Genomic DNA, 19,712 nt, shown 5'->3' with positions numbered 1-19,712 from the left:
GAGAGAGAGGGAGGAAGAGAGTAAAAGAGAATAAAATATCATTTGCTCATAGCCAATCTACTAGATTTTATTTTGACCACGAGTGAGTTTTTCCGTGTATTCTATTAGTATTTGCATTATCATTACCAGGCGTGCTGCTTGACAATATCTTTATATATTTATATGTATATACCTGCCAAGTCATTTTAAAATATGATATCTCTTTTGATGTGCATTTGGATATTTTTTAAGAATATCAAAATGTTCAACGTAAAAGCTATTTATTATTATTTCTATAATTTACATATAAATGCGATCCCTGAGTACAAAACAGCTAAATTCCCAAACTTTGAGAAATTTTGACTCATTTGCTGTGTGTAGGGAACAAATTCCTGAACAAAGACTGTGCTTCAGCTGACAAGAAATCAAACAGACAGCACTAATACTAATAACAACTCTAGAACAAAGGACACAAAAATATTCCATTCTTTTAGTACCTGTGTACCTGTGTATGAAGTAATCCTCCTGTTTTTCTTTCATATGCATACAAACACTCTAATGTATGTGTAAACATGATTGTACTATAATACACTTACACAACAGGCAAGTGCCTATATACTAAAACATGAATCTACAAAAACACATTTGTGCACATAGACACAGGCATGCAAGAACACATATGTGCGTGACATTGCACATGCGCACGCACGCATTCACGCACCCACACACACACATACTTAATAAGTTTTTAGAAAATCAGCAAATATATTCAGAAAAACTGGGGTTTGATTAAAAAAAGAACACTTGAATGTCTCTGAAGAAGGCAGGAATGTAACGTGTAGCACTTTTCAACAAACAACCATACAAACAAACAATATTTTAATAACAAACTTCATTGCATACATTTTAAAGACAAACTCACAATAACAACAAAACATGTCAAATTATAAAAAGCAAGTTTAAGAAGCAACAGTTCAGCTGAGTTTAAGTACAAGTAGAAACAATTTCAACATCAACAGATTAAAACAACATATTCTAATTGAACTGATAAAAACCTCTCCAGTATATCTAGACACTGATATTGTAATTCAAAGATACAGAATATCATCATGGTAATAACATAGCTAAAGTAATTTGTCCATGTATCTAGACTTTGGTTTGATAAAAATACATGTTTCTTGTTTCATGTCCTCAATATAGCAGGGTTTAGTTTTGTGTACTAAAATTTGTTTTTTCAATGAGACAATTTCACTTCTTCATAATCCCTACGATTGACTAAGGTAAGCACTGTTTCCCCAAGTTTTCTTAAGACAATGAAAAGTGACTTGGGCAATTGTTGAGAATTTCTGTTTTCCTAAAACCCTGTCTCCATATCTTCTTCTTTCCCCTTCTTCTTTCCTGAGAATTTCTGAGTGACAGCTTTGTATGCCCTTGAAGCAATGTTGCTGCCCCTCTTTTCCTCTCGCTTGGCGGAGGCCGCCGGCAGGTTAGGATTGGATGAACTCATTCCATTTCTGCCAGCCAGCACTGATGTTGCCGACAGTGCAGGCGCCGTCCGGGTTCGTGAGCCTGTAAGAGACTCCAAAGAAGAAGCAGCGCTGGGTCCTGTTGGGTGAGGGTCAGGGGAAGAAAGGAATATTTTATCATAATGGAGCTCAGCCCGTTAGTGAGGTCAGTATACATATTTTACACAGGTGCCTACAAAATCTACAAAAATAGGATTCCGTTAAGAATTATTACAGAGGGTTACGTGGGCATATTTTCAAATCTCGGAAACTACCTTTTCGTTTTTCAGGTTTGATGGTTTTTCCTGTAAATCGAAGCTCTCATATGTTTTTACTCTGCCATTAGCCATTTGGACTACTTCCGCTTCAGTTTGTGCTTTGTCGTGTGAGTGACACAGTTGCTTCTACTATTTCCAGATCTAGAATCTCGATATCCAACTCTGTTTGGATGTGTGCTTCGCAGTGTCGATGGATACTTCAGACCAAACTTCATAGTATTGACTTTTTCTAGATACATTTGGTGTAGTCATGTCCACAACACGTTGAGTTTGTTTAAACCCACAAAATGTTTACTTTGATGTATTGACATTTTCAAAATTTGGTGCGTATATTTAGAGCATAGTTTTTTTTTTAGAGCAGGACTCTAGATCTAGATCCCTCTATAGTAGACCTACATGTGAGCCTCAACAAGATTGTCTGAAAATGTTGCGCAACCCCCCCCCCCCCCCCCAAAGAAACCAAGAGCTTTTGTGGGTGTCATAAGGAAGGACTTCCAAGTAACGAGCGACCACCCCAACAAACACAACAAAGAAGAGACCCAACCCTACCCCTACCCCTAGGCCTACCCCAAAAAAGAACCTGCAACGAGCTTCATGTGAAAAGGCCAGCACAAGTCGAAAATGAAAAAAAAAATTTTAATTAAAAAACCACACTCCAAAACAAACAAGGCTTACAAGGAGCATAATATAATGGCCTACATCTACATATTGTAGAGTAATCGTACCGGTTCGGGCAGCACGTTTTTTTTTAGCTGTCGGGCACTGGAGTACAAAAAGATCGTTTAAAACTTCGTTTTTAAATCTAGCCCCTAAAGAGTGGCACACAAACCTAAAGCAACCTCCCTTACTTTCGTTGAAACAACAGTTACGGCGATATTTTGCTAAAAATAATCCTTAAGACAGCTTTTTCTTCATCAACTGAGCAAAACAGCGTGAAGCTCTTTCCCCGGAAGAGTTAACATTGGTTGTGGATGAAGGAGCCTGTGGCCTCGATTTTACGTTTTGGTAAACTCTGAAGGCTGGAGTTATTTGCATATGAGGCCCTGTCAAGGATGAAAGAGAATTTGCAGTTCAGTCTCGCCGTTTTTGCCCAAAGGGGGGGTGCCCGGATTGTAACATAAAATCCGTAGTTTCTCATCCTTCGGGCACAGAAGATAATATAGAGCCAATGATATAACAAAGAATAAAGAATTTGTGCATAATTTAAATAACAGTAGAGTCAGATACAGCATATTAGCTCAGACAGACACCAGTGTAGTAGAGTCACATACCAGTGTGTAATACAGTCAGAGATCAGTGTAGCCGAGTCAGATCCAGTGTGTAATACAGTCAGATATAAGTGTAGCAGAGTCAGATACCAGTGTAGTTGAGTGAGCCAGATACCAGTGTAGTTGAGTCAGATACCACGTAGTAGAGTGGGTCAGATACATACTCATTAAAATAGCTGTAAATGGTGAAAATCACTTTAGACAAACTATCATTGTGTCCAAGTGTTGATAACAAACATTAAAAATCATGTTATTAAGCTTGCAAAGAAACAAATGTGATAATAATTGAAAATGACCGAATGTCAAAATACTGCCCGAATCCATGAGAAAACCAAAAAAATGTGACTGAACACGTAAATAAATCGGGTGCCACTTTTGCACCCAGTAAGGGCCTCAAATATGAGAACAAGCTGAAACAGGTCATTCCTGGGGTCATCCAATCACAGGGCTTCCTGTAGCTGGTTTCGGTTTGTCTCTAGGGCAAGGCAGATAGGAGATATAAAGCTTTAAAGTCGACGTGCCTGTTTTCGTCCTAATTTTGACCGAACCCGTAATTCTGCTCTCGATCTATAATAATAGGGTTTGATATAATAACACAATAGAATTGGAATATGAATCCTCCATATAGATTTAGTAAACTAAATAAATCTAGATCTAGATCTAGATCTTGTAGAACAAGTGAATAGGATCTAGGAATAGGCCTTTAACTAGAAATCCGCATCCGATTCCGAACAGAGGGGCTCAGCTGAGTCTAGATTCTAAATAAATAAATAATTCACGCACCTGATGAAATGCCTTTTATCAAAATTAATATTATTACAGCACAACCTATGATAGGGTTTGACAAAATAGAATTGGAATATGAATCCTCCATTGAGGTCTATAATGATCCATATAAATCTAGATCTAGATCTAGATTCTATTATCTAAGTGAGTCGGACTGGAATGAATCCACATGATCTGAACAATTGAATTTGTCAACAAAACGAAATTCAAAATGGCCGCTCGAGCACGAAACTGAAAGTAGATAATTTAGGTCGTCGTCCTTTTTCGTATTCGCATATCTACTCAGGTTCCGACAATTATGTCGGAAACGCCGACGTCGGCACGAAAACGAAAGTGCCAACACAGCCGACGGGAGAAAAAGGGGACGCTGGCAGTCGACCAGGCCTCGCACTTCGCACATTGACTGATACAGGTGGGCCTAGCGATAGCATCGATCGCCTCGCGGGTCACGTCGCGATTGTCGGATTTCAGACAATTGTCGGCAAACATGCAGGTCTACTATAGTCTCTAGATGTATTTGGAGCACAGAATTCAAGACTGATTTGAAGTAGTTAGCAAGAACAGAAGTGCCGTTTGTGCTTAGTCATGTGTGTGCCACAGAGTTCTACTTCCTGTTTACAGAGCTGTTTCCAGATCTAGAATCTTGATATCTAACTCTGTTCGGATGTGTGCTCCGCAGTACGGTGGGTACTTCAGGTCAAACATTGTACTGAAGTACGTTCTTCACATACTGGTTGGAAGCTATGCATGTCCAGTGTAAAATCAGTGTTGAGACTGTTAAACAACATTTTTTGGGTGATTTTCCCTTTGTCCAATACAGCATGTCAAGACCACTGCTGCTAGGAATCAAACATGCAACCTCTACATATGAAGCCTCTCGCTACATAACAGTCTGATAAGGGGAGACGTACACTCCCGGAAAATTTTTTCTAAACAAATGACTTTTATTCAATTTCATGTAATTGTGCAAGAAGTTCATAGGTAAATAGGATGTAGGCCTACTACGGGTGAATTTGTTGAATTTTTCTGAAAAATGGGTTTCTGTGGCGGCCATCTAGGATTTTCAAACCAGTTTCTTTGTGCACAAGAATTTCATAGTAAATATTGAATTATCAGCCTGAAATTTGGGACACAAGTACAAACCTCCATGCACCCAGGAGGTCACATATGTCAAAAAGTAGATTTTGAGAAAAACAGAAAAAACAGGGATTTTTTAAAGGATTTTTAGAACAATTTGCACTTTTCAAACGCCCTTTTAGGCCATTTAGGGTGTTTTTTCAACAGTTTTTCATTTTGACTCGATAGAACAGATGTCAAAGGATGTTTTTCCGCAAAAAACAAAAGTTGGATAGTTTGAAAAATTGTATCGATATTGCCTTGGATCGCCTACCCGGGTCTTCCCTTAACAAATATTGAGACATAGACAGTCTGGTATGAATTAAAGAGAAAAGTTCTTTTTCCGAAACTCAGTATCCGCCATTTACTTTTGAGTGAGAAATCTGAGAAAACCTTTTCCCAGAAAGGTGTAACTCCTGACAATTCCCATCTGTCCCCCACTTTTCCTGTGTTGTTTTAGTAAAATGCTATTGCTGAAAAGATATGTGTGCAACTACATCTGATAATGCTTGTGTATTGTTGTGTAGGTTTCTTTTTCCCAAACACATTGAAAGGACACTTACGGAGTTAGGAAAAAATCACGTAAATCCAACCTAGAAAGCCCATGTATGCTCAGCACTCACCAGAAGATCTGTAGACTGGGGCTGTATAGTGCTTTGGCTGTCCACTTGGACACTGATTCTGGGCTGGGTTGTTGTCCAATAACTGGGAAGAAACCTGATCCAAATATAGACCAGATGGGTAATTTTAATTGTAAGGTATCAAAAGACTGGTTAAAAGTCCAAGTCCAAAGTTAAAGTGTCTCACACCTTGTCCCTATATATTTATGTCTTTTTCATTCTAGCAAAGCTGCAATTTCAAGTAATATAGGAGGGCATTTGGTGTTTGCTTCACTTCCATCAGTTACAAATTAAATGAGTTGTTTTATGACTGATCTGGTTCTGACATTAGCACAGGTACTATAATTATGCTATTAGACTGAGAGGACTATTTGGAACATGCACTTATGAGTGATAATTATAATACAGAAAAAAAATTAAGTTCTCCACTGCTAGTGTGCTTTAAGGCACATCATGCTTTTACCTAGTGTGCTATTAGCCAGAGAGCACAGTATATACACTGAGATTTCTATATTTGCTTCCACCGGGACTACTATATTTGCTTACACTAAAATTTCTATATTTGCTTACGATGGAACTTCTATATTTGTTTACACTGAGACTACTATATATATTTGGTTACACTGGAACTTCTATATTTGCTTACACAGAGATTTCTATATATATTTGGTTACATTGGAACTTCTGTATTTGCTTAAACAGAGAGTTCTATCTTTTTGCATACACCAGAACTTCTATTAATGCTTACACTGCAACCACTATATATTTGCTTACACTGGGTGCTTACACTGCGACTACTAAATTTGCTTACACCAAGACTACGATATTTGCTTACACTGAGACTGTTACTACATTTGCTTACACTTGGACTACTATACATTTGCTTACACCGAGACTGCTATAGCCAGATTCTGGTGGTGGGTTGGGATGTCCGTCTTCCCCAAAGCCAGTCAGGGCTGGAAGAGGTCGGGAGGACGCCGGAGGAAACAGCGGAGTTGTGGGGAGCAGCGATGATTCCAGGCTCATTGAGTTCGAACCATGAATCTGTGGTGGCCAGAAAAAAAGGGTGTAATCTTGGTTACAATCAATTACTGAAGGGGAAAAAAAGGAATATTATTGGTTACATTTAACTACTGAAGAAAAATAAAAGGGTAATTTTAATTTCGCAGAACTACTGTACGAGAAAAAAGAGGGTAATTTTGGTTGCATTCAGCTACTGATAGAACCAGTAATCAGCAGAAAGAGAAAAAAGGGTAGTAACTTGGTTATGTTCAGCTTGTTCGCTTCATTGTTCGAACAAAGAGAAGCACATCAATATAATAATGGTCAATTGGAGCAGGAAAAAGGCAAGAAAGATAGACAAACATTTAAAAAGGGGAAAGGGGGGGGGGGGGCTACCAGTGACCCCCAGCTTACTTTACTTTGACTTTTATCCGCCGCTTATACGTTTTGGGTGTCGCTGGAAGAAAGGGACGTCTCTCTGTCACCAGTCGGAGAGCTTGGGTCAGGGGGATGCCGTGGGTGGTTAATGTTTCCCTGACTCCATCTATCCAGGTCTTTCTCGGTCGCCCTCTAGCTTTGTTGCCATCGAATTTTTGGATGTAGGCACCTTGTCCTGGATGGTGCGTTGGTAATTGTAGGAGATGTCTGAACCATTTGATTCTTTGGTGTTGGTTGTGACGCATGACATCATTTGTGCCCACAATTTCTCGGATTACTGAGTTTCTAATTTTGTCTCGCCTGGTCTTGTTTACTGCTTTTCTCAGGCATTGCATTTCACATGTTGTAATTTTTTGCTCTGATGTCTTGTTCGTGTCCATGTTTGGCATTGATAATTGAGTGTTGGGATGAAAATGGTGTTGATCATTTTGAGTTTTGTTGTCATGGGGATGTTAGGATGTTTCAGTAGTGGAGTAAGCTGGTAACTAACATTATTGGCCTTTTATACTCCTGTTTCAATTTCTCTGTTCAGTCGCCCATCCTCTGTGAATCTTCCGAGCTACTTAAATTCTTGGACCTGTCTAAGACTGTTGTTGTTGATGTGTATCCTGAGTGGTTCTGGCTTTCTGCTTACTTTCATTGTCTCTGTTTTGTTGATGTTGATCCTCATGTCGTTGTCATTACATTCTTTGTTTAATCTTGTGGTGTGGTGTTGGAGACTTCATTCATCTTTGGTTATCAGCGAAGAGTAATTCATTTAGGGCGTCTGGTTCTGTGTTGGCCTCTTTTGTAATTCTATCCATATATATGATAAACAGTAGTGGTGATAGGACTCAATCTTGTCTTACTCCTAATGTTATCTCTAACCATTCTGTGAGTCCCTCTGACGTTCTTACTGTACTTATGCTGTTCTCGTAAATGGCACGGATGTTATCTAGAAGTTGGCCTCTTACAGTGTAGTTTTCGAGTTCTTTCCATAGCTTGTTTCTGTTCACTCTGTCGAACGCTTTCTCCTGGTCGATAAATACTATATTAAGTTCCCTGTTGTGTTCTATTACCCTTTCGCACATTTGTTGTAGGGCAAATATTGCGTCGGTGCATCCTCTTCCCTTTCTAAATCCCATTTGGGCCAACTTTGTGTCTTGTTCGCCATTCCAATATCTTGGCGAACATCTTGCCCACATGGCTTGGAAGTGAAATGCCTCTATACATTCCACAGTCTCTATTACTGCCTTTCTTCTTCCAGATTGGAACTATGACCGCTTTTTGCCAGTCACCGGGAACTTTTCTTTCTGTCCATGCTTTCGGAAAGATTTTTGTGAGCCAAGTTATTCCAGTTTCACCACATGCTAGGATGGTCTCGTGGTGAGCTCATCTATTCCTGCGCTTCTGGTTTTTTGGGCTGGTTTTAACTGTTTGTCTGACCTCTGATGGAAGGACGGTTGGTTCTTCTTCCTCTGAGAGACTTGGTTGGAATTCTTTGATTGTTTGCTTTTGAGTGGTGTTCAAGAGTTCTGAGAAATATTCCCTCCATCTAGATTTAATTGTGGAGCTGTCGATAATGGGGTTTCCTGTTTTGTCATTAATTATAGCTGTTGGGTCGTATGGTTCTTCTCTGAGCCTCATTGATTTTACACTTCTGTAGAAGTCACGTGGTAATTTATGGCACAGTTCGCTTAGGTGTTCTCCATATTTTGTCCAAGATTCATTTTTTGATGCTCTAACAACTCTTTTGCAGTTCCTTCTTGCTAGTCTGTATTGCAGACTATTGTGACCCCCAGCAACCGCCATAAAAGAGAAAGGGAGAATGAGAGAGAAAGAATGAGATGGAAAGAATGAGAATGAAAGAGCTTGTGGTGAGAGCAGATAATAGGATCTACCTCAAAGCCATAACTTGCAAAAATAAAACAATTTTTTATGCAAAGCACTTTTGATCAAATGCACAACTTTTCCCCCCCCCAAATTTTGACACTTTAACATTGGCATCTTACAATACATGTTTCAATTTGCCTTTACAGTACCCCCAAAAAATGGATTCCATCTTGTCCCTTATAAGCGACATTTTTTTTCTTTTTGTAACGTAATGAATAAAAAAAATTAGCCCATGTACATAATAATTCTCCTGTGTGGGCAGTGAGTAATATTTGTAGTAAAGAAAATAAGAAAATTTTGTTTGCATTGTCAACTTTGCCATAGAAAAGATTTAAAAAATGAAAGACATTGTTGCATGTACATTCCTAACCCAATATTGTTAGTGACAGGGGCTGCGCAGTAAGTACACTAATTTTTAGCAACTCTTACTAATACCGAAAAAGCCTGTTTGTCCCAGGGGGAAAAAGTCCTCAGACACGATGTCACTGATTTTTTATTTTTTTTATATTTTAGTTTCAAAATCTCAAAGGGGATCAAAAGATATCCCTAAATAAGCAATTCATATTTTGAATGAATGCCCTACAGCAGTGAGAGTAGATATTGGGACTTATCTCACATTGGACAAACCAATCAACCTCAAGAACTAATGCGAGAGCAGGTAATGGCAAAGTAAAGAAGTGGGACCTGACAGTGGCGCCGGCCAACCATCCACAACAACTAGAGGTGAGAGCTGACAATATGGGACGTACCTAAAAGTCACTGCTGGGTGTGTTAAATTGCAATATAGGAACTACCAATGGCACCCGTCAACCACCCACAAGAACAAAACGAGAGAGTGGAGAATGACACCAAGCAGTGCTGCCATCCAATCACCCAAAAGTAGAAAATAAAGAAAGGGAGGAAAAGAGAGGGAGGAAGAATAAGGGAGAAAGAGAAAGAGGGACTGTGATTTTTTAAAAAGAAAAAACTAGAGGTTAAAAGAAAAAACTAGAGGTGAGAGCAGGCAAAGGGACGTACCTCAAAGTCACTCATCTCGAGCGGAATGCGAATGGACTGGGCTAGCCTCACCCATGACCAATCTCTCAGGTCCTGTTTAGTAAAGTCGCACAGAGCCATAATCTTCATGATGTTGGGGATTTCAACCTCCTCTAGTTTCACTGGAACAATTCTTTTCTCTCTTGCACCTGAGAGATACCCAAGACCAGTTTGTTTGAGTAAAGAGAAGTGTATCTGCACAATAATGGCCATTCAGTGCAGGAGAAAAGTAAGACACAAAGACAGAAACAACTGAGGGAAAGAAAAGTGCAACCTATCAGTTGCATCCGCCAACCACCTGTTTTCTAATTTTAAACAATAGAATCCATTTTAACCCTTCCAGCCCCATGCGCATTTATTTTCAGCAGCGCTTGTACTTCCCACCGTCCTTAGAGCGAATTTCTCAGTTTCGAGGGATACCAAATTTGCGCATTTTAAAAAAATTAGCCAACCTAAGTAAACTTTTATTTTCATAACATTTGTTCATTTACCTTTAAATATTGTTATAATTTTATTATCTAAACCTCATTACAAAGATACTACATGACTTCTTAGAATGATGCCTCTTTTTCTGAAAGACTGCTGTATTGGCTGGGACTGGGGTTAGGGACAGCACAAAAATGGTTGGGGCTGGAAGGGTTAAAAAAGGAACATGAAGGTGAGAGCAGAAAATGAAAAAAAAAAAATGAAAGTGCTACTTTACATTATATGTTTATTTGATCACATCTACCTACTTTTACACAGCATCAGGCAGTAAGAGTTTGTTTTTGTGTTTGGTTTAGTTGATTCGAGTGAAGAGAAGCAAATCAACAAAGTAGCGGATATTTCGCTCAGAAAAAAGAGAAATAGACAAAAACGTCAGATACAGGCAAACAAGCCCCATTAAGGTGTGCGCCTCTCATTCAATAGGTCCCGGGTTCGAATCCGGGTAGCGCCGAAAAAATTTTCTTTTCTAAAATTGTCTCCTTTCACCTCCTTTCTTGCTCTCTAGCAATGTTCTGTCGTCTGCTTTCGTCTCCACTTTCTGCCCCCACCCCTCACCTCCTTTACCCACTCCTATGGGTTTCTGACTCTTTCTGCAGCCTTTCTACTGCTACTCCTTGGTTCCCCCTTTCAGCCACACCCCTGATCTTCTGGTAGGAAAGATCTACAATTAGCCTTCTCGGACAAGGGCGAAAAATTTTGGGGACCCGTGTGCAAGTTTCGCACATTAGAGATCCCTTCGTGGTCTAAAATCTATTATAATAGTAGGCTTCAGCCGCCATCAGGGCAAAATTCAAAATTTCCTACCAACTGAAAATGTTTAATGTGTCCCGCGCGCTCATATGACCCTATGCGGTTGCGAGGGCCGTAAAACATTTACAAAAACAAAAACAAAAAAAAACAAGCCCCAGCAGCAGCAGCAGCATCAAGACGTCTGCTCATAGCACCCTCCAATCATCCACAGCAGACCCTCGACATTTACCAACAACAACACAGGTGCCACACTCAGCTTATTTGACACTAGAGTTTTTTCTTTGACAACACAAACTTACTTTAAGCAAGTCTATTTTAAGTAAACTACGCTGAACAATAATGCTCGAAAACAAATGATACATGGATGTTTTTCAATTGCGAGGTTAGGAGGAGAAACTATTACAAAATCTCTGAATAAGAAAGCAATGAACTCCAGTTTCTCCAAGTTCTAAAAAAGAAGTACAACATTACTTAACCAACTTACGCTCGATAGTTCAATCACTAAATATTCGCTTATGAAAAAAAAATAAAAAATTACTGAATACACAACAAAGTTCTTGAAAAGGCAAAACGGGGAATCAGTTTCACAAAATGTTATAAAAAGTCTTTAAATCTGCTCTAAGAACATAAATTTCTGAAGACATTATAATGTCCTCAAATCCACAAACAACAGATCCAGAAGAAAGTCATGTCACCTTTTCTCTTCATCTCTACAAAACAGCAGCAGAAATAAACCTTAAACCTGGTTTACAAAAAAATAAAATTTTTAAACAACAACAAAAAAAACATTGCTCACCAGGATTCAAGGCATGGGCGAAAGAAGTCTGAAAATCACACGCTTTGCTCTGTAGAAAGTTTTCACTCAGCACGACTATCATGTGCCGGCACCTGGAAAAATCAACACACAAAAAAAATTAAAGTAATTATGAATGTTTTAAAGTCCCATCAACAAAATAAAGATCATTTGGCAACGCAGGCAACTTAAACCCTGCCCGTCAGGGCCAGTCTGGACTGAGTAGGACACAACATCCAAGCAAACAGACGAAGATACCCAATAAAAACTTTCCTAACAGGGGAGTCAAACTGATATCTTCTGCATGCAGCAGAGAAGAGACTGACCCCTACAACAAAGATACCAGTGAAAATTCGTTAACTCACTGGAAATGGTTCCCACAACATTTGTGAGCACCAATATTTCCCTGAGAGGCGGTTCACACACCCCCTGCGAGCACAAGTTTCACGTTTTCTCCTAGGCAAAGTACACGCGAACATTGCGTGAACCGTCTCTTACCGTGCAACCGACCTCTGTTTCATTTCGTGCGAAGTTTCACCGGAATTGGCCGGAAACTTTTTGAGTTATCGACCCGGAAAGAAAGTTAGTTACGCCGAGGCCCTACTTTCGTTTCTCTGACTGGTGTCTGTTCTCGCAGCACCTTGTCAGTACGATGACAGCACGTTTAGTTTTAGTAAGTTCTATGGCACTTGCAACACAATAAGGTCGAAGATTAGGTGTTACAAGAGAGTAACAAACACAAAAAAAAGACGGCAGAGAGATCAGGACGATAAATCTTTGATAAGAAATAAAGAGCAAACCACACCAGAGCATCCGCCAACCACCCATGTGGCAGCACGAAAAGCAAACATTTTTCAAGTGTTTGCACGACTTTGGCAGTTCAGAAAATTCTGATTATGATATTTTAGACCATGGGGATCCTGATTTCAATGTAAATGAGCATCAAAGCACTGATTCTGATAGCGAAAGTTCTAGATCTTGACAAGGCAAAATTCCGCTTTGTATGGAGCCCTGTTTTTTTTCCAACTAAAGCTAATGCATAAGGATTACCATATCTATTACGTTCCTATTCATGAGTTTGGGCTTTTTATTCATTTTGAAACACAAAACATAATAAAAGACACACACAAGATTAATTTTTTGGGGATTTGTTGGGGTTTTTTCAACATAAGACATTACGTCAACAAATTTTGGCGAGCAACCAATTTTAGCACATTTTCAAAAAATAATTTCTAAAAAACTGTAAAAGATATTGCCTTTCTGTTTTTTGTGTCATATTGGGCATGTTTAGAGATCTTATGTCTGTAAAAATCGGGGTTGTGTGTCTTTGGGAAGGGTGTTTTTTGAAAATGTCAGTCTTCAGTGTATGTAGACCCTAAAAAGGCCCAGTCTCCAGTGAGTTTTTAAAAAACTGTCAAAGCTACAAAAAAATAAAAGTTCTTTATGGTAAAATCAGAATCAGGACAGGAGTACAGCCCCCCCCCCCCCCCCACAAACTGTCTCAATCTATATACTGAAGTAACAGCACAACTATGCAATGCTGGAACACAGTGTTTAAAAAAAAGCACTCAAACTGATTTATCGAACATCATCTAGAAATAAGTTCTTATTGATTCTAGTCTCTACTTTTGCACCTTTAAAAACTCATGAACAGCCAGAGAAAGATCTTAAACTAGATATACAAATTTTTCAAAATGTTTTTTCCTCGTCTCATCTGAAAGCTGTAATATCTCCTGTTTAATTTTTAATTAAGATATTGTCATCTTTACTAAAAACCTGTAACATACAGAAACAATTTCAGAAAGCGACCGAAGAATGCAGGGTTTTCACCCACTTTTGCAGATGACACACCATGTTTCTCATCTGAGAATTTATCTCCTTGTGGGTAAAAGAGCAAAAAAAAATAGACCCTGAACCACTGAATAAATAAGAACAACTATGATAAGAAATAAATTGCTGAATATTTACTTTGACATACTGACTTCCAGTATGCTGTCTGCTCATTTAATATCATGTTGGATTGTTGTGTGCATTGTCATCGTTCAAATCTCTGTACAGGGACATTCTAGAACTTGGACTGTATGGGGAGCTTAAGAGGCTCTTCAGTCACCTGACTCTGTTATAAGCTTCCTATTTGATCTTATAATGCTAACAGAGGCTTGATGCCATTACACATATCTTCTATTCTCTTAGTTTTAGTAGTTTTAGTAGAGGTTTTACGGCGCTCGCAGCTGCATAAGGTCATTTGAGCGCCAGAAGATTAGAGGTGTTACAAGAGAGTAACAAATATAAAAAAGATGAAGAGGAGATAAGGACAATAGATATTTGATAGGAAAGAAGAAGCAAACCACACCAGAGCACCCGTCAACCACCCACTTCTATTCTCTATCAAGCAGTGTTCTCCTTTCCAAGTGGTCTACACAAAGTTGAACCCTCAGGTAGGCTCTTAAACTTAAGCCATTAACAAAACTCATGGTCCTAAAATAATGACATCACCTTTTTCAACACTGAAAGGGTATTTGATAGGCACGACCTACAAATCTATTATCCATCTCCTACATGACCCAGCCAAGAGGGTGGACGCCTTGAAAACTCACAACAAAACAAACGTCTAAGTACGCCCAATAGAAAATTCAAACGACAGCCTCATAGCGAGAAACAAACTGATCTAACAATCCTTCGAAATAATGTTTCAGTCAGAAAGCTGAGTTAGCAAAGAGGCCCAACATGATGACCACCTTACCTTTCCGAAATGATTCTGGCGTTTATGCTGTGTGTATTCAAGCCCGCCAGATCATTTCTGTGGGGGACAAACAGCCTGAAGTTGAAAGGTGGAGACTCAAAGCGCTGAATCAGTTCATTCACAAACATCATGTCACGTGACCCATCTCGGGCTGGGTTGTAGCATACAAAAGCATCGTAGCATATCTTTTGCCCAAACCAAACTGCAAATATAAAAGTGAATCATCGCTATCGTAAACAAGTACAGACTGCTTATGGGGGGGGGGGATAAATTCATAAGAACATAAACGGCACATCCATGGTCAGTGATGTTATTAGAAATTTGTGAGAAATGCTGACAAAATGAGTTACTTTTCAGATTTTAGCCCTATGGAAATACAGGGTGATCAAAAAAAAAACTGTACTACTTTTTTTCAGAATATCACACACAAAATTTGTTCTTGTATGCTGTAATTTGGAACAGACATAATTCATTCAAAAGGAAACTGTTTAGCATGAAATTTTCTAAGAAGAAACTTACTTTGAAAACGGAAATGGCTTCAAGAAAAAAGCACCCTGAAACGCAAAGTTCACCAATTTTTATAAATCTTTTAAATGAAGTCGTGAAAAGATTGACTGACTTTTTTCTTTTTTTTTCTCTTTGCCATTTAATTTTCCATCCGTGTAACGTTTGAAAAATATTTAATTTCTTTTACAGAGTTAAAAAAACTAATGATTTCATTTTGGAATTCCTAAAAGCAGAGCTCTACATGCCCTCCTTTGAACTCGACACATTTTTAACGCGTCATTCGAAATGTTCAATGGCGCCCAAATACAAGGACCTGCTAAAGCATAAGTGTTTAAAGCCAAACACACTGTACATATTCAGTATGAAGTGGATTTTAGAAGCAATAAGGATGGAGTGTCCAATACAGCATTTTTGGAGTCAACATATCCCGCCTGGTGAAAATGGGCTTTGCATTAAACCAAAATAATGTCATTGAGGAAATGATCTTGCTTTTCAAGACAATTGAGGAATCATGAACACATTGCCAAGCTCTGATCCATGTAATCTCAGCCTAGCGAAGATGAGACTTGGTACAGTCGTAGGTTAAGACCTGCCATGAGAATGCAGACTGTTGTGGTGTAGGAAAGTCTTAGCTGCAAATCGTCTATGGACAGACGTCTCATGGGACTCGGCTACTGAAATCTGCACCCTGGTGACGTTTAAAGGGCTGCGCATGGTGCCTGTTCGTCCTGAAGTTCTCATTTTAAAGGAAATTTTTTGTTTCTGATTCGCTATAGATCCAAACAGACGGAACTTCTCTACTCATGACACCAAAAGACTTGAGGGCACCTAAGCATTCTCTCCAGGCCGTGCGCAGAACTTACTAAATGTCAGGGATGGTGAGTTTGTGGAGAGGTAATGTTCAATCCAAAAAGCTCTCTGCTCTTTACTAAACTTAACCATGATCTCAGCAGGCAAACGAAATTTGGGAAAAAATATCTGCAGACTTCTGTTCACTTAGACAGCTGTAGCTCACAAAAAGGCATGATTGTTGCAACTTTAAGTGATAGGCCTAATGCGAACTGGTACGTCATGCTACAAAAATGGGGGCAAGGTGGAAAATGGGTTGTTTTTATAATGCACCATTTAGAGCAAAACCATTCAATGGAATTCTCTAAAATGAATATCAGACAAATTCCTTTTGGCTTCCAAATAATATGTTCAAATCTGAAATGCAAAACTTCAGTATGGTGGAAGATATTTACAAAACAAGTTGTATATTTTTTGGGGGATCAACCTGCAGATCTGTCAAATCTATGGGCTGAATTTTTGCAAACTATTAGTATGAAATTATAAAAGACACGTTAAACTTAAAGAAAATTGCATCAATTGATAATCTATAAATTTGAATCCCGTATCAAAATTTTCAGCTAATATCTCCATTTGCAGATTGTGAGAAGTAACTCGTTTTGTCAGCATGTCTCACATATGTACAAAGCAGACTGCTTCTAGCCAACCAGAACATTCACATTAATCAATGTTATTTTCTTTACTTATTTCAAGTTCCAACCCAAGAGCAGCAAGAATAATTATTGCCAACAGTAATTGGTAGTTAACGCTGGCAATATTCTTTCTGCATAGTTTCTTGAAGATCAACACACGAGGTACTGATGGAACTGCATTGAGGCATCATGAATTAGCCAGCAAGCTGACTTGCGCACGTAACCTGGATTAGCATCACCGGCTCAGCTCACTTGCTCGTTCATGACGTCAAGAGCAAGCAGCATCTGAAGGAGTGAATAATGAATCTTTGCCGTGTACTGATCAACTTCTGCCCGATGGCAGTCCTGTACATCAAGTGAATTGTTTACTTGCTTGTTTATTAGTGGACACTAAAAACGAGCTCTCAAGAACAAAAATTTTTGTGGGCAGAACTCAAACTACAGCACAGAAAAAGCAACATGCATCGATACTCTCTCTCTCTCTCTCGCCATTTTTAACTCCCAGTGGAGTACAGGCCATCAACAACATTTTCCCAGCGAAGCCTGTCCTGTGCATCCTTTTCTAACTGTTTCCATGATGTCCCTGCCTTTTCCATTTCCGCTTACCTCTCACCTCCATGTCATCTTTGGTCTTCCTTTCTTACATTTTCCTTGTGGATTCCACGTCAAAGCCTGTCAGATGATGCTTGTCGGGGTCTCCTCAGGTGCCCAATCCATTTCTTCACCTGTATGTCTTCCTTTACTGGCCTCTGGCTTGGTCCCTCCCACAGTTGAGCATGTGTGACTCTATAACATTTCATTTTCCTCAAACAATTAACAAGTATTCTTACCATACTCATATCTAATAGCCTGAAGGAAAAAAGGGCAATTGTGCTATAATATGTGCTATATGAGGTTTTAAAAAAGAGGCAATACCTAACTGAAGGAAGTGGCATCATTTGGAGATGTTGACACATCACATTCAAATAACATTTCAATGGTGTCAGATAACTGGCCAAATCAGAGATTTCTCTACATTTTAAAGTTTGCCAAAAGGTGTACTAATATTTAGCTCCAATAAACACTTCATATTACTCAAACACATGTGCAAATCCGAAGTATTTATTTTTACTTTATTAACCCAGTTTTAAGTTCCACCTGAAAATAAGTTTGCATGAACATGGCAGGTTTGCGCCCAACACCATCAATTTACACTCTACATTTGAATCTAAATATGACGAGTCGGTTTATATAACAACCAACATGCTGCAAGTCTTTACTACACATGGGAGCCTAAAACAAACTTGGAACATACTCACCATCATCAGCTGTAATTGCCTTAGGCTGTTCAAATTCCCCAGGCCCTTGTGAGACTGCAATGAAAGATACAACATAAGAAACCGACATCACTAGTAAATGTATCATTTGTTTAAACCATATATCTGATCATCATCCGAAGGTTATCACATATATGTCACAAATGACTTGCTGCTTCTTGACAGCAAATAGAAATTCATAAAGGGCAACAAAACTTAGATTTGAAATACTATATTTCTATTACTAAATCATGATTTGAAATACTTATAAACTTATTGCTGAAGCAGGAAAAAAAATTCAGTTTGCAATATGTTTGAAAGAAGAAAGTCTGCAGTCATCTTAGATTAGAGAAAGTGAAAGACATTTTCCTTACCTTCGCCTACTTGCACCGGTCGGAGACGCTCACGATTTTCCAAAAACTTTTTGGCATCATTTTCTAAAAGACAAAAATAACAAGAGAAAGGTGAATCAAAATCTCACAATTAAATGGATTGAAAATGTAATGGTTAGCAGCAGCCTTGGCCTACTTACTGCCCCAAACATAGACATAAAAATAATTCACTTCAAATAATATAATTCCCATTAACCTGTCTAGAGTTTATAATTCTAATTTTAAGCTGCCATGGAATTTATCTTGCCCACTATCAGCATATATATATATATATATATATATATATATGTAATGAGAGGTGGTTGCATGAACTGGCAATAAGTCGTTTGGGTTATCCCTGGCTGAGATTGAGTTATCAAAGGTGCTTTCAAGTATCTTGCGTCTATTTGCTGGAAAAATAAACAACACAACTTTAAAGAATTTATCCTGGCATACCTGAAATCAAAATAAAATCACAAAACTGATGCACCGGCAAACAGCATGTTTTTAACAGTTTAGGTTTCTCTTATTTCAGACTTAATCATTTCCTAGTTTTAGTAGTAAAATAGATGTTTTGTAGGAAAGAAGGAGCAAACGACACCAGAGCAACCGCCAACCACCCACTCTTCATTTCTACACAACTTTGGCTATAGTTCAGATATTTTGAAAATTTAAAGCACACAACACTCAAGAGAGTACTTGCTATAAGATGGTAACAAAAAAAAAAGAAGAAAATCTCCGTTGTTTATTTGGCCCACTAACCTACTAACCTATCTTACACAGTGGGAAAAATTTTTGACATACCACACAAAACAAAAGCAGTGTCAAGGAATAGAACATTTTTCAAACCTAGACGCCCATCATAATGCAAAACATTCATTTTTCAAACTGGTACACGCATCAAAATACAATATAAGTCAAAACAATCCTTGATCAATGTAAATGCAGTCACAGATTTTCATCATTTATAACAAAAAGACAAATGCCAAAAATCCTGTACACTCTTTCGCCTAGCATTTTCAAATCCTACAGAAAGACAAGGGACACAGAAATCTTAATGTTAAAGAAAAATTAAAGCCCCCACCAAGTAAAAATAAATTCAAGCTAAAATCCAACAAACAGCACAGAGCGTGTACTAAAAAAACTACTTGACACCAATCTCACCGACCTATTTTGCCATGTAATTCTGTGAGTGCGTCTTCTCGCTCCATTCGGACCAAAAATTCCACCAGTTTTCCGACAGTTGGTCTGGGCTCAGTAGTACGTTCCATCCATTCTTGAATGACACTTTTCCCTCTTGAGCCATGCTCTAAATTCTCAAAGCGCTGAGGAAAGAAAACAATGATATTAACCTACTTGATGGTGGCGTGTGTGTGTGCGTGTCCCC

General features: G+C 38.6%; 1 protein-coding gene across 1 annotated transcript in view; it reads right to left on the bottom strand.

The window, feature by feature from the left end:
* Positions 1 to 38: 38 nt before the first annotated feature.
* LOC101855709 (myeloid differentiation primary response protein MyD88) overlaps positions 39 to 19,712 on the bottom strand; it is a 32,085-nt gene continuing 12,411 nt past the window's right edge. The window contains exons 3-11 of the mRNA XM_005094399.3: positions 19,494 to 19,650; positions 18,329 to 18,391; positions 17,958 to 18,011; positions 14,672 to 14,873; positions 11,932 to 12,023; positions 9,882 to 10,048; positions 6,441 to 6,596; positions 5,556 to 5,649; positions 39 to 1,584 (exon numbers count right to left, since the gene is read on the bottom strand). Coding sequence (XP_005094456.1) covers positions 1,334 to 1,584; positions 5,556 to 5,649; positions 6,441 to 6,596; positions 9,882 to 10,048; positions 11,932 to 12,023; positions 14,672 to 14,873; positions 17,958 to 18,011; positions 18,329 to 18,391; positions 19,494 to 19,650 — 1,236 coding nt within the window. The 3' untranslated portion in view covers positions 39 to 1,333. The remainder of the gene's footprint in view (positions 1,585 to 5,555; positions 5,650 to 6,440; positions 6,597 to 9,881; positions 10,049 to 11,931; positions 12,024 to 14,671; positions 14,874 to 17,957; positions 18,012 to 18,328; positions 18,392 to 19,493; positions 19,651 to 19,712) is intronic.

Source organism: Aplysia californica, unplaced genomic scaffold, assembly GCF_000002075.1.
Source record: "Aplysia californica isolate F4 #8 unplaced genomic scaffold, AplCal3.0 scaffold00081, whole genome shotgun sequence".
Classification (NCBI taxonomy): domain Eukaryota; kingdom Metazoa; phylum Mollusca; class Gastropoda; order Aplysiida; family Aplysiidae; genus Aplysia; species Aplysia californica.
Note: the sequence above shows the minus strand (reverse complement) of the source record. Positions and strands in the feature narration are given on the sequence as shown.